Source organism: Typha latifolia, chromosome 7 (genome assembly GCF_019914945.1).
Source record: "Typha latifolia isolate L0001 chromosome 7, TyphaL0001v2, whole genome shotgun sequence".
In the NCBI taxonomy this organism is placed as follows: domain Eukaryota; kingdom Viridiplantae; phylum Streptophyta; class Magnoliopsida; order Poales; family Typhaceae; genus Typha; species Typha latifolia.
This window is the reverse complement of record NC_133092.1, coordinates 8530007-8543797: the sequence shown is the minus strand read 5'-3', so window position 1 is coordinate 8543797 and position 13791 is coordinate 8530007. Positions and strand designations below refer to the sequence as shown.

Sequence of the window (13791 nt, the reverse complement as noted above, 5' to 3'; positions counted from 1 at the left end):
ATTACTTGCTCAGCTCTTTCACTCACATTTTTTTCCACCAAGAACGTTTTATGAAACTCTTTGACCCCGAATTTGGAGTATCCTACTTTCACACTTCTTTAGTGATCCCATCTTGTTGCTTTGATGTCGAGATTACCTATCAGTGAGCGCGTTGAGCTCATTAAACATCTATTTTTTTCAGGAGCGGATCAGAATAATTCAAAGTTGGACTCGGAGACCAAGCTCAAGATTGAAATCCTCCACATTAGGAGTTAATAAATTAGTTCTAGTTATTTAGAATTTCTTTTCATGTCAGATTAATAGTTGTTGAACCTTACGAATGATCTAGATATTATTTTATTTAGATTATTTTTTATATATAATTAAAATCTTTGACTTTATTTCTGATATAATAAATTTTGTTTTCTTTGGCTTCATGTCTCTTGGGATTATTATCTCGGGTTACATGGCTTGTCATGTCTCTAGGCGGGGTGTGACAGTTAATGGTATCATAACCTAGGTTTTTTTTAATGTAACCAATAGAGTCATGTGGGAGGTTGGTCTGAGAGTCGAGAGTATTAATTACTAAAAGAAAGAATATGAAGAGAATATATCATTTTTGATAATAGAAAAGAAATGTGTCATTATACTTATTATTTGTTTCACTTTATTCCTTTAGAGACGACGATGCCTCCTAGACGAAGACGTATGGTGCGACCTTTTGATAGAACTGCTAGCAATATTACTGCTAATGAAGAGTTTGAGCTTGGCCCGAATCCGACGGATATACCCCCTACGGCAGGTTATGTGCTAGTGGTTCCTATTAGCAATCCAACACCTACTACTACCCAAAATGAAATGCCTACAAGTCCTACCACTAATTCAGTGTCTACTGATCAGATACTTCATGTTTTTCAAACTATAGCACAGACACTTAGTAATCAAGCTACATCTTCTACTCAGCCCACTAGGGTTAGGTCTTTCAGTGTGGTTGGGGGTACTTCATTTGATAAATTTCTCAAGACTTCACCACCATCGTTCAGGGGTTCCACTGAACCAATTGAGGCAGAGGCCTCTTTTGAGAATGCAGAAGATCTTTGAGTGCCTAAAATACACAGATGAACAGAAAGTTTACTTTGCATCCTATCTGTTTGAGGATCATGCAGAGCATTGGTGGCGTTCAGTGAAACGTCAATTTGAAGGAAAGGAAACTGAATTGAATTTGAACAAATTTTTAGAGCTCTTTTATGATAAATATTATCCTTTTACCCTTCGCAAGGAAAAGAAGTTAGAATTGCTCACACTAAAGCAAGAGAATATGTCTGTAGCAGATTATGAGGCTAAGTTTGTTGATTGTCTCGCTTTGCTCCGCATCTGGTTGAAAAAGAGGAAGATAAAGTGATGATTTTTTAGAATGGATTACGATCTGCTATTAAGGATCATGCTGTTTCTCATGAGTGTAAGGCTTATGCTGAGTTGGTCACTAAAGCACTGATTATTGAAAGGCATTTAGAGGAAGCTAAGTTGGAGAGAGAACAAGAGCAGGCCAAAAGGCAAAAACCCAATCCTAATCCAAGCCAAGGCAGCCGAGCAAACCAATCAAGCAAATCAAAGAATATGTCAAGCTATTTGAGTGGTGGCAATAGACAGAAACCCCAAGGACCATGCCCAAGATGCAAGTTGATGCATTCTATAGGAGTTGATTGTAATGGAGTGCCGCGTGTTTGTTTCAAGTGCAGAAAGACTGGTCATATTTCTTCTCATTGTCGGACATCATCAAGAGGGAGTTTAGCACCTCAAAACCAGCAATATCAAACTCAAGGATCCACTACAAATCTTGGAGCACAAAGTTTCAGATCACCAGCTACCTCTGAGCATCAAGAAATCCTTAGTTAGCTCCAAAGCATCAAAACCAAGGCCTCAGGCTCAAGGGCATGTTTATGCTTTGACTCAAGAGGATGCCGAGTACTCTCCTACCATAGTTCAAGGTACACTTTGCATCTCTTCCATGCCAGCAAAAGTACTTATTGATTCTGGAGCTACCCATTCTTTTGCTACACCTGCATTTATAAATAGATTATCAATCATACATGAGATTATGGATACTTGTCTAGTTGTTTCTACACTAGTAGGGAGTACTATATGTTTAGACTATGTATGCAAATCTTGCATGGTGGAACTTGAGGGCAAGTGCCTTCCCATGGATCTTATATCTCTAGAGATGAATGACTTTGATGTCATCCTTGGCATGGACTGGTTGGCTGCGCATCATGCAATAGTTGATTGTAGGCAGAAAAAAGTTATTTTTACTTTACCTGGTCAACCTAAACTTTTCTTTCAGGGAGAGAAAAGGTTCCCTCAAATAAGCATTATATCTGCACTTCATGCTAATAAATTACTTAAGAAAGGTTGTATGGGCTACGTAGCATCTGTTGTAGACATGCAAAAATCAACACGAAGCATAGAAGACCTTTCAATTGTGAGAGATTTTTGTGATGTTTTTCCTGAAGAACTTTCTGGATTACCGCCAGATCGTGAGATTGAATTCACAATAGATTTAACTCCTGGTACTGCACCAATATCTAAAGCCCCATACAGAATGGCACCGACTGAGCTGCGAGAGTTGTAGACTCAATTGTAAGAATTATTAGACTTAGGTTTTATCAGGCCTAGTGTATCACCTTGGGGAGCACCAGTTTTATTTGTAAAAAATAAAAGATGGCTCTTTGCGTCTTATATTGATTATCATGAACTAAACAAGGTCATAATTAAGAACAAATATCCTTTACCTCGCATTGAAGACTTATTTGACCAATTGCAAGGAGCTCAAGTCTTCTCTAAGATTGATTTGAGATCTGGCTACCACCAATTAAAGATCAAGGAGGAAGACATTCCTAAATCAGCGTTTAGGACTCGCTATAGTCACTATGAATTTTTGGTTATGCCCTTCAGACTTACTAATGCACCGGCAGCATTCATGGATTTGATGAGTAGAGTATTCATGCCTCAATTAGATCGTTATGTTGTTGTCTTCATTGATGAATCTTGATCTATTCTAGAAGGAGGAGAAACATGAGGAACATTTGAGGACAGTCCTTCAAACTTTGAGAGAGAAGAAATTATTTGCCAAGTTTAAAAAATGTGAGTTCTGACTGGATAGAGTATCTTTTCTGGGTCATGTGATCAGTAAAGGAGTATGTGTTGATCCAAAGAAAATTGAAGCTGTAGTGGATTGGCCTACACCTACCTCAGTGACAGAAGTGCGTAGTTTCTTGGGATTACCTTGATATTATAGAAGATTTGTAGAAGGTTTTTCTCGGATTTCTCTTCCACTCACGCACTTGACTAGAAAAGGGGTGAAATATGAATGGATAGATGATTGTGAGAGCAGCTTTCAAGAACTTAAAACAAAATTAATTTCAGCACCAATCCTTTCACTCCCAACTGTAGTGGCAATTTCGTCATTTATAGTGATGCTTCACGACATGGATTAGGTTGTGTGCTTATGTAGAATGATAAAGCTATTGCTTATGCATCCCGACAGTTAAAGCCTCATGAAAAGAATTATCCCACTCATGACTTGGAGTTAGCGGCAATTGTTTTTGCTCTTAAAATTTGGCGTCATTATCTCTACGGAGAGTCTTGCTCTATCTATACAGATCATAAAAGCCTTAAGTATATATTCACTCAAAAGGAGCTAAATCTAAGATAACGCCGATGGTTGGAGTTAATCAAAGATTATAATGTTAGCATCAATTACCACCCAGGCAAAGCCAATGTAGTGGCTCTAAGTAGAAAATCGTCAGCGACACTTATTTCATCGCTTACAATTTCACATCACCTTTTAGAGGATCTCAAACGACTTGAGGTGGAAATAGTACCACATGGTATTGAAGTTCTAATCAGCCAACTTACCGTTAGACCTACTTTGCTAGACCGCATCACGGAAATGCAAGAAAAACACACTTGGTATCAAAAGATCAAGGAAGAACTTCAGAAGGGTGAAGTACCTGAATTTTCAATATCTATAGGGGGAGTACTTAAATTTCAAGGTCGAATATGTGTTCCTGCTAATGAACAGCTGAAGAAAGAAATTCTATCTGAAGCTCACAGTTCAGGTTTTAGTATCCATCCTGAAAGTACAAAGATGTATAGAGACTTACGAGAGCAATTTTGGTGGAATGGTATGAAAAGAGACATTGCTGAATATGTAGCTCAATGTCTAAGTTGCTAACAAGTTAAAATTGAACACCAAAGGCCTGTAGAAAAGTTGCAATCTTTGCCTTTACCAGAGTGGAAATGGGAAAAGATCACTATAGATTTTGTTTCGGGTTTTCCTCGTACCAGATCTGGAAATGATGCAGTATGGGTAATTATAAATAGATTGACTAAGTTGGCTTATTTTATTATTATTAAGATGACTCATTCTCTCGATCGACTAGCGCAAATTTATATAAATGAAATTATTAAGCTGCATGGAACACCAATATCTATTATATCTGATCATGATCCAAGTTTATTGTCTAAATTTTGGAAAAGCCTACATTCAGCTTTGGTGACCCAATTGGATTTCAGCTCTGCCTACCATCCACAGACAGACGGACAATCTGAGAGAACTATTCAAACACTTGAGGATATGTTGAGAGTTTGTTCCTTAGAATGGAAAGGTAATTGGGATAATTATTTGCCATTAATTGAGTTCTCCTATAATAATAGTTACCACTCCAGTTTAGGTGTGGCTCCATATGAGGCTCTTTGTGGCCGCAAGTGCAGATCTCCACTTTGTTGGTTTGAAGTTGGTGAGAGACAGTTATTAGGACTAGAATTAGTTCAAGATGCTACTTAGAAAATTGCTGCTATTCGAGAGAAATTATTAATTGCCCAAAGTCGCTAGAAAAGTTATGTTTATAATAAAAGAAGAGAATTAGAGTTTGAAGTGGGTGAACAAATATTTTTGAACAAATATTTTTGAGAGTCTCACCTTAGAAAGAAGTTATTAGATTTGGAAAGAAAGGAAAGCTAAGTCCTATGTACATTGGGCCAATTGAAATTCTCGACAGAGTTGGACCAGTAGCTTATAGGGTGGCCTTACTACCTAAACTAGCAGAAGTACATGATGTTTTTCATGTGTCTATGTTGCGAAAATACGTGCCTAGTTTAGATCACATTATTGATTATGCACTTCGTAGATGCATAGTACCTCTTGTGAAGATTCAATGGAAAAATCATTCGATCGAAGAAGCTACATGGGAATTCGAAGATGAAATGCGTGAAAAATACCCATCATTATTTTGTTGATGGTTCTGGTATGATTTAATTAAATTGTAGATCTTTACCGTTTTTAGTTAAGTAAATTAGGTATTTTACTAGAATGATATAACATTCATCTACTTCATAGTAGTAGTTTAATTATAATTGTGCAAGTTTCGAGGATGAAACTTCTTTTAAGGGGGATAGAATGTAATAACCAAAAATAAAATAAAATGAATAAATAGATAAATAAAGATAAACATTAATAATGATAAAGATGATAATGCACTTATCTTTATTAGAATCTTATTAGGAATATATATATATATATATATAACTAAGTAAACCCGCATTATCTTCTTATATATATATATATATACTAGACCAAAAGAAAAAAAAAATTATATAAAAAGAAGAAAAACCCAAAAACCCTAAAGAGAGTAAAGCCAATAGAAGGGAAGAAAAAGGGGACCTCGGTAACAGTGTTTTCTTTTAAAGAAAATTCAGAAAAAAATCAGAAATTATTTGGATAAGCGTGAGAGGCAAGTTTTCTCATTCATATTTTATTTTATTAATGCAGAAAAATTAGTAATAAATTTCCTTTATTAATTAAAAATCTGTTAAATGTGTTTGAATTTAGTGATCTTTCCTATAGGTATATTTTATTGAGTTATATATATATATATATATATAACAGTGATAAGTTAGATATTCATGATTATATTTTATTGGTCCATATGAATATTTATTTACTATTAAAATTTATGATTAAGAATTAGGAATTTATTTTATTATTATTATTATTATTATTATTATTTTGATAATGAGATGGATTGGATTTTTGATATTTACTCTATTTTGTTTTTATTTAATTAGGATGTAAAAGTTAACATGATATTAGAGTGTTGTACGAGTTTTAAATTACTTGATTTAAAATGCATTGACATCTATGCATTATTTAACTTATGTATAATGAATTCTTGATAAAAGTTATGAATCGAGAACTATGTGATCATGATTTGATTTGGTTTGAGTTAGTATAAATTATACTAGTGAAAGAGATATTTGGAACCCATTTTGAGAGATAAGGCCAGGGAAAAGATTCTTAGAATATACGTTGTGACGTGCTACCAAGTGACTCTAGCGGGATTAGGGAAAAGATTCCTAGATTTTCGTCCCGGTGACTCTAATCTTACTCAATGGTTAGTGGAAAAGCTAGTAGGGCATTGCAGAGTACCTACTGTGACTCTAGACGGATCGACTATCTAGAAAAATCCCGGGCGCCATTCCGATGGTGATTAGGTAGTGCGATGTGTCCACGGGTCAGAGTACCCATTAATGAGACAATATGGCATTTTATTAGTTTTGTCGGGTATCGAAGATATTAATTTCAACAGATATAAATTCTATTTTCAGAGTGATTTATTTATATTTGCAAGTTATTGCAATATTCATAATTCATGCATTTGAAGAAAAAAAAATCTTATATATATTTTGAGAAAATGTTTCATATTAGTTATCATTCTTTGTGCACTATATTATATTTATCACTAGTTGATTTTTCTATCGTTAGACATATTCATAGATAGAGTGAGATTACTTGCTGAGCATTAAGTTCATTAAACATCTATTTTTTTTCAGGAGCGGATCAGAATAATTCAAAGTTGGACTCTGGAGACCAACCTCATGTCAGATTAATAGTTGTTGAACCTTACGAATGATCTAGATATTATTTTAGTTAGATTATTTTTTATATATAATTAAAATCTTTGACTTTATTTCTAATATAATAAATTTTGTTTTCTTTGGCTTCATGTCTCTTGGGATTATTATCTCGAATTACATGGCTTGTCATGTCTCTAGGCGGGGTATGACACTACCACTCTTGAGGAGGCCTTTGAGAAAGCCATGAGGATGGAGCAAAAGCACAAGGCTCTCAAAATGGCAGGGAAAAAAAGTTGGGGCAATCGAGATGGGCAGTTTGCGCTTAAAACGCCACCTGGAAATTCTCCGGGTTCAGAGACAGTGGCTGCTAATACTAGAGCACGACCATCTTTGAGACTTTCTTCCGATGTTAGAGGCACAAGACTCCCATTCGAACTCTCATATCTGCCTAGGTGGAGGAGTGAAGAGCGAAGGGCCATTGCTTTCGATGCGATGAACGTTTCACCCCCGGTCATTGGTGTTCCAAACCGATCGGGAGTGTGATGCTCATCGACGGTCTCGAGGAGGACGATGAGGTTATTGCTGATGGAGAGTGTTCAGAGGAGGTCCATGAGGAGGCCGTAGAGGAGGGCACAAAAAAAGATATCCAAGCTGAAATATCGATGTATGCATATTCGGGTACTTCCGCATCGAGGATATTGTGGGTGAACGGACTCGTTAGAAAGCATTGTGTGCACATCTTCAGCGATTCCAGGAGTACACACAAATTTCTAAACGAGAGGTTAGTGAGGAAGCTGGGCTTGGATGCTAAACTAACCGCAGGGTTCGACGTTGCTGTAGGAGACGGCACGAAGCTTCAAGCGGAGAGCTTGTGTCCCCGGGTCGGTATACGGGTGCAAGGACATGATATCATTATGGATTTGTATCCGTTGGCGTTGCAAGGAGTGGACATTGTCCTTGGCACTCAGTGGTTGCAAGGAGTGGACATTTGATTTCCAGAGCATGTGGATGAAATTTAAGCAAGGAAACAAAGATGTGCGGCTTGATGGCGTTCGGTTCCCGTTGATTCCAGCTATGCAGCCAATGGTGGGGCTGCCTTGTGCGAGTGATTTGGCCTACCTTCTTCAGTTAGGACCAGCTAGAGATGAGCCTCTAATGAGTATACAATTGATTTGTGATACGATTCAGACTTCACCGATGTCGTCTCGAGCATGGATTCACTTTAGGAGTGTCTTTGTTTCTTGTTTCAATGTTTAAATTCCAAGAAAATAAGTTTTCTATAAGTCACGTTCGAATGCGGGTGGAATGCATTCGAACGCGGTTGTGAACATGGTTGTGAGAGTGTGCATTGTGCATTCGAATGCACTGTGGACGCCTGGATCGCGTTCGCAAATCCAGAGAAGTGGGAAACAAGCGCGTTCAATTGCGCGTTCGAATGCCTGCATCGCGTTCGCAAATCTAGAGAAGAGCGAACTCGGTGCATTCGAACATGATCGGGCGCGTTTGAACGCGGTCGGCAAAAATTGTATTGTTTAGGGTTAATTTTGAGTTGTTTGGTTAGCCTCTAAAAGGGATGTGGATGGCAACCAGAAGATTATTATTAAAGAATTGAGTTTTGCCTCGCCTCCTTCGTCTTCTTCGCTCTCGTTCTCTCAATACCCGGCGACGCCGCTTCTAACCTCCCTCGACCGGCCAATCACCCTAGTCCCTTAGGGGTAGCCCTCTCCTCCCCCTCCTTCCAATCTATCCAACACTTGCTCTAACCCTTCCATCAACCATAACCCTTCCACCACCACTTTTCACCGGTGCCACCCCATTAATGCCGGTCCTCCACCTCCAACCACCATCATCCTAGGATCTCGTGCCTCCATCCACGGATCCTAAATAGACCACCCTAACATTCATCCACTAATTAGATGACATCTCGAGATCCCCACATCCGTTTCACATAAAACTTGATTTGTTTGAAAGCTCTTTTCTAGGGCTACAACATATCCAAATTTCACGTCGATCTGACAGCAGTATCTTTCGGGATCGTATTTTAAAGTTTGATGCTAGATCTAGTCCAGATTAGAGAATTGGAAAAGATCGAACCTTAGCCTAAGGAGAGATCATATCAATTTGGTTAATTTATTAGATAAATTTGCTGGACTATTTGAGGAGCCAAAGTAGTTGCCACCAAGGCGAACGATAGACCATCGCTTAGAGTTTGTGCTCGGGGCTACACCGGGGAACATGAGGCCATATCGATATCCACATGTGCAAAAGAAAGTTATCTCCAAGATGGTAGTCGAGATGTTGGAGCAAGGCCTCATACAACCAAGTCATAGCTCTTACTCATCGCTCGTGCTATTGGTGCAAAAAAAGGATGGGACATGGCATTTTTGTGTCAACTATCGGGCACTAAACGCTATCACCGTCAAGGACCGGTATCCCATTCCGGTCATAGAGAAGCTGTTGGACGAGCTTGCAGGGGCGACCATATTCACCAAGCTTGACGTAAGATCCGGGTATCATCAAATTAGAGTTCACCCAGCGGATGTACATAAAACTGCATTTCAGACTCCGGACAGGCACTACGAGTTCCGGGTGATGCCCTTTGGTCTCACCAATGTTCCAGCTATTTTTCAAAGCCTCATGAATGATATTTTTTGGCCTCTATTGCGAAGGTATATCTTGGTATTCTTTGACGATATTTTGATGTACAGAAGGACTGAAATGGAGCATTGGCGGCATTTGGAGGATGTGCTGAATTTGTTGAAGTAAAACCAGTTGAAGATTAAGAAGTCCAAGTGCCTATGGAGGAATATCTAGGCCACATCATCACAGCGGAAGGAGCGGCTGCGGATCCTCAAAAGGTGGCGTGCATAACCGCTTGGCCGATCCCGACTTCCACCACAGGATTGCGAGGATTTTTAGGGCTGATCGGGTGTTATTGCCTCTTCATCACCGGGTATGGCAAGATCGCTGCTCCTCTCACTTTTTTGCTGTGGAAGGACTCTTTTAATTGTACGGATGAAGCTACTACAGTCTTTGAAAAACTAAAAATAGCAATGACAATGATGCCCGTTCTAGCGCTATCGGACTTTACTAAAGAGTTTGTTGTGGAATATGATGCGTTGAGAGTTGGCATAGGAGCTGTACCAATGCAAGGAAGACGTCCCATAGCCTTTCTTAGCAAGGCTTTATCACAAAAATTCCAGCAATTATCGACCTACGAGAGAGAGATGTTGGTAATTCTGCATGCAGTGACAAAGTGGTGGCCTTATTTGATCGGTAAGCGATTCATTATTCGAACCGATCAAAAAAGCCTTCCATACTTTATGGGACAGCAGCGTATTCACACTCCAGCACAGCAGAGATGGATCACAAAATTGCTGGGGTATGATTATGAAATCCAATACAAGAAGGGAACAGAATTGATGATTGCTATCGTGCCAATCTGATACCGCCGAGCTCGCAACATATTCTTCTCCTACTTTTCCCTTCCATGACGAGTTGAGGTATACATGTACATCTGACTTAGATGTTATGAGATTATTACAAGAGGTATTAGATGATCCGAAGTGCCATCCAGAGTTTGCTGCTGGACCGTGGGTGCATTCAGATGCTTGGAAATGATAGATTGCGACAGAAATTGTTGGAGCACTTCCACCAAACTCTAGAGGCTGGTCATGAGGGTGTCCTGAGGACTTATAGGAGGATATCACAGAGCTGTACATGGCCAGGACTGAGGCGGGATGTGAGGAATTTTGTCCATGCTTGCGAAATCTGTCAAAGGGCTAAGGCAACCACATTGAAACCGGCCGAATTACTTTACCCTCTACCGATACCGGATCGTGTTTGGGAAGAAGACATTTCTATGGATTTCATAGGTCTTTCGTTGGTACGTGGCTATTCCATTATTTTTGTGGTGGTTGATAGATTGAGCAAGTATGCACACTTTTCTGCATTGTCACATCCATTTTCAGCCAAGTTAGTAGTTGAAATTTTTGTTAGAGATATTGCTCGTTTGCATGGTATGCCACGCATAATTATCTCCGATCGTGATCGTGTCTTTATGAGCAAATTTTGGGTGGAGTTTTTCAGATTGCATGGGACTCGATTGAACTTCAGTTCGGCCTACCATCCACAGACGGATGGCCAAACTAAGGTGGTCAATCGAGGCATTGAGCAATACTTGCGGTGCTTTGTTGGAGAGATACCGAGACGATGGTTGGAGTTCTTATCGTGGGTGGAGTGGTCTTACAACACTACCCACCACAGCAATATTGGCATGTCTCTGTTCGAGGTGGTATATGGGTGCACGACTCCGACATTACGCGCCTATGACCTAGTGGCATCTGTAGATCGGACGGAGGTGGACTTGGCATTGATGGATAGAGACGCCACATTGAGAAGGTTGCGTGCCCATCTTAAACTTGCTCAAAATCGCATGAAGCAAGTTTATGATCACAGCCATCAGGAGCAAGAGTTCGACATCGACAGTTAGGTGTTTGTTAGGGTATAATCATATCGATAGGTGACTTTGCATCCGATGCATAACCCGAAGTTAGCACATCGTTACTTTGGTTCGTTTTTGGTGTTAGAACGTATCAGTTCGGTTGCATATCATTTTGAGCTGCTGGAGGGGTCGAGATTACATCCTATCTTCCCATGTTTTATTGCTGAGGGGAGCAGATTGGAGATCATTAGGTCATTGGATCAGTTCTACCAGAGTCATTAGAGGAGACAGAGATCGTAGAGCCAGTTCATGTACTTGCTAGGCGCCGTCGACGTCATGGTACCAAATTAGAGATGGAGGTTCTAATAGAGTGGCTTGGCAAGCCATCCGATGATACACCTTGTTAGAGTTTTTTCTTATTGCATTAGTTATTTGTTTTTATTAAAATAAATTTTCTGTAGGTCACATTTGAACGCAGAAGGGGGTTGCGTTTGAACGCCTTTGCGAATGCCAGCATTAGGTTTGCAAAAACAAAAGGGGGCGGCGCGTTCAAACATCTGCATCAGGTTCACATCGATAGTGAACGCCTTTTGTACGTTCGAACGTGGTCGGGCGTATTCGAACGCGATCAACGGGAGTCCACTAGAATTAGGGTTAATAATTATTATTTTGGCTTGTTGGCTAGCCTCTATAAAGGTGTGGATGGCAGCTAAAATCATTATACTTAATGAATATTGGTTTCCTCCTCTATTCTCTCTCTAGCCTCTCTACCCTAATCTCCCTCCTCTCTCTTCACTAACCTACTGTATCTACCATTCGTCTTTATCACTTAACCAACATCACCATCCACGGAAGTTACAGATCAATCCAAATTGGTTTCGTAATTTTCTAACTACCGAAGAATATTTGGTGAATATTTTCCCTCGGTTGCGCAAATTGCTTTCTGCAATCAATTCACATATCTTGAAGGGATTGTTCCATAGCATGTCCAGATGGTGGAGACGCTGACGGTGCAACACCAAGCCTATCAAGTACCAAGGGTGGCTGAAGAAGAAGATGAGGAGCTTATTGTGGGGAACCAAGACCACGAAGGCAGCCAAGGGATCCAAACAACATCAAGATGAAAATTCCTCGATTCAAAGGCACTAGTTCTCCTGAAGAATATTTGGAGTGGGTGCAACGGGTAGAAAAGGTGTTTGAATACCAAGAGTATTCAGAGGTTCAAAAATGTCAACTTGCTGCGCTTGAGTTCACTGATTATGCAAATTTGTGGTGGGAAAGTCTAAAGGCATAACAACGAAGAGATGGAGAAGAAGAGGTCAGAAGATGGAGACTTATGAAAAGGTTAATGCAAAGGGGTTATGTACCAAAATATTATCGTCAAGATCTGTATATTCGTTTGCAGAGTTTTAGACAAGGTGGAATTTGTGTAGAAGACTATGTTAAAAGTTTGAAACTTCGATGATGAGGTGTCAAGTGCAAGAACCACAAAAGGAAACAATTATAGTAGTTATTTTCTTATTTGCTGAAAAATAAAGATTTATGGCTGGTATGTTCGAACGCCAGTAAGGGCCATTCGAATGTGGCGTTTGAACATTTGCATTGTGTTTTCACATAGAGGCAATGTTTTGGCCATTGGAATGGCTTCGCAAGCCCGTCTGAATGCTCAATGGAGTTATTTCATAATAGAGTTTCATTATTATTTTTGAACGTTTGGCTTGCCTCCAAATATATGGAATAGTCGTCACTTTTGGAATTATTGAACATTTTGGAAATTAATTCACTCTGCTCTTTTGTCTTTTCTCTCTTTCTCCCCTGGTCTTCCCTCAAACCAGCCAATCACTATTGTTGTTCGAGCTCCTCACCTTTTTTTGTCTGGTCGCCCCTCTTGACCCTGAGAAGCAACCCACTTCTCCCTTCTCTACTCTGCCTTGTGCAGCACCACTACCACCATTCGGCCACCCCTTTCACCGATCTATTCCAATAGATTCAATCCTCTAGCCTGAATCTATCAAACCTCAAAATGATCCTTACAGTTCAACTGTTGAATCTCAAGCATCCTCTTAACCTTAAAGGTTCATAGTAGACCAAACTTCCAAACCGGAGGTCGCATCGTGAATCAGAAATCATTTTCGGACTTGCATCGCTCGAGGGAGTTGAAAGACACCTATGGATTGCTATTGGAAGACAATGCATATCAGATGGATTCAATCCCTTCATGCTTGGGTTCGGGGTCATGGAGCCGAATCAAATGCTTTGGTCTAATGAAGTTTGGGCTCAACTCCTCCGTCTATGTTACAGACTAGAGAATATCCACAACAAGGGAGTGTAGGCTTCAATTAAGGTGAATGATGGTAGATGGAGAGAGTGGAAGGAGGGATGATGGCGGTGGTACTAGTGAGGAAGATGAAGGGTAGCAATGGCAATGGTGAAGGGTGATTACTTTACTTCTA

General features: G+C 39.7%; 1 protein-coding gene across 1 annotated transcript; it reads left to right on the top strand.

The window, feature by feature from the left end:
- Positions 1–2149: 2149 nt before the first annotated feature.
- Positions 2150–2608, top strand: LOC140792239 (uncharacterized). The gene has a single exon (XM_073143098.1). The coding sequence runs from the start codon at positions 2150–2152 to the stop codon at positions 2606–2608; it is 459 nt and encodes a 152-aa protein (XP_072999199.1).
- Positions 2609–13791: the final 11183 nt, after the last annotated feature.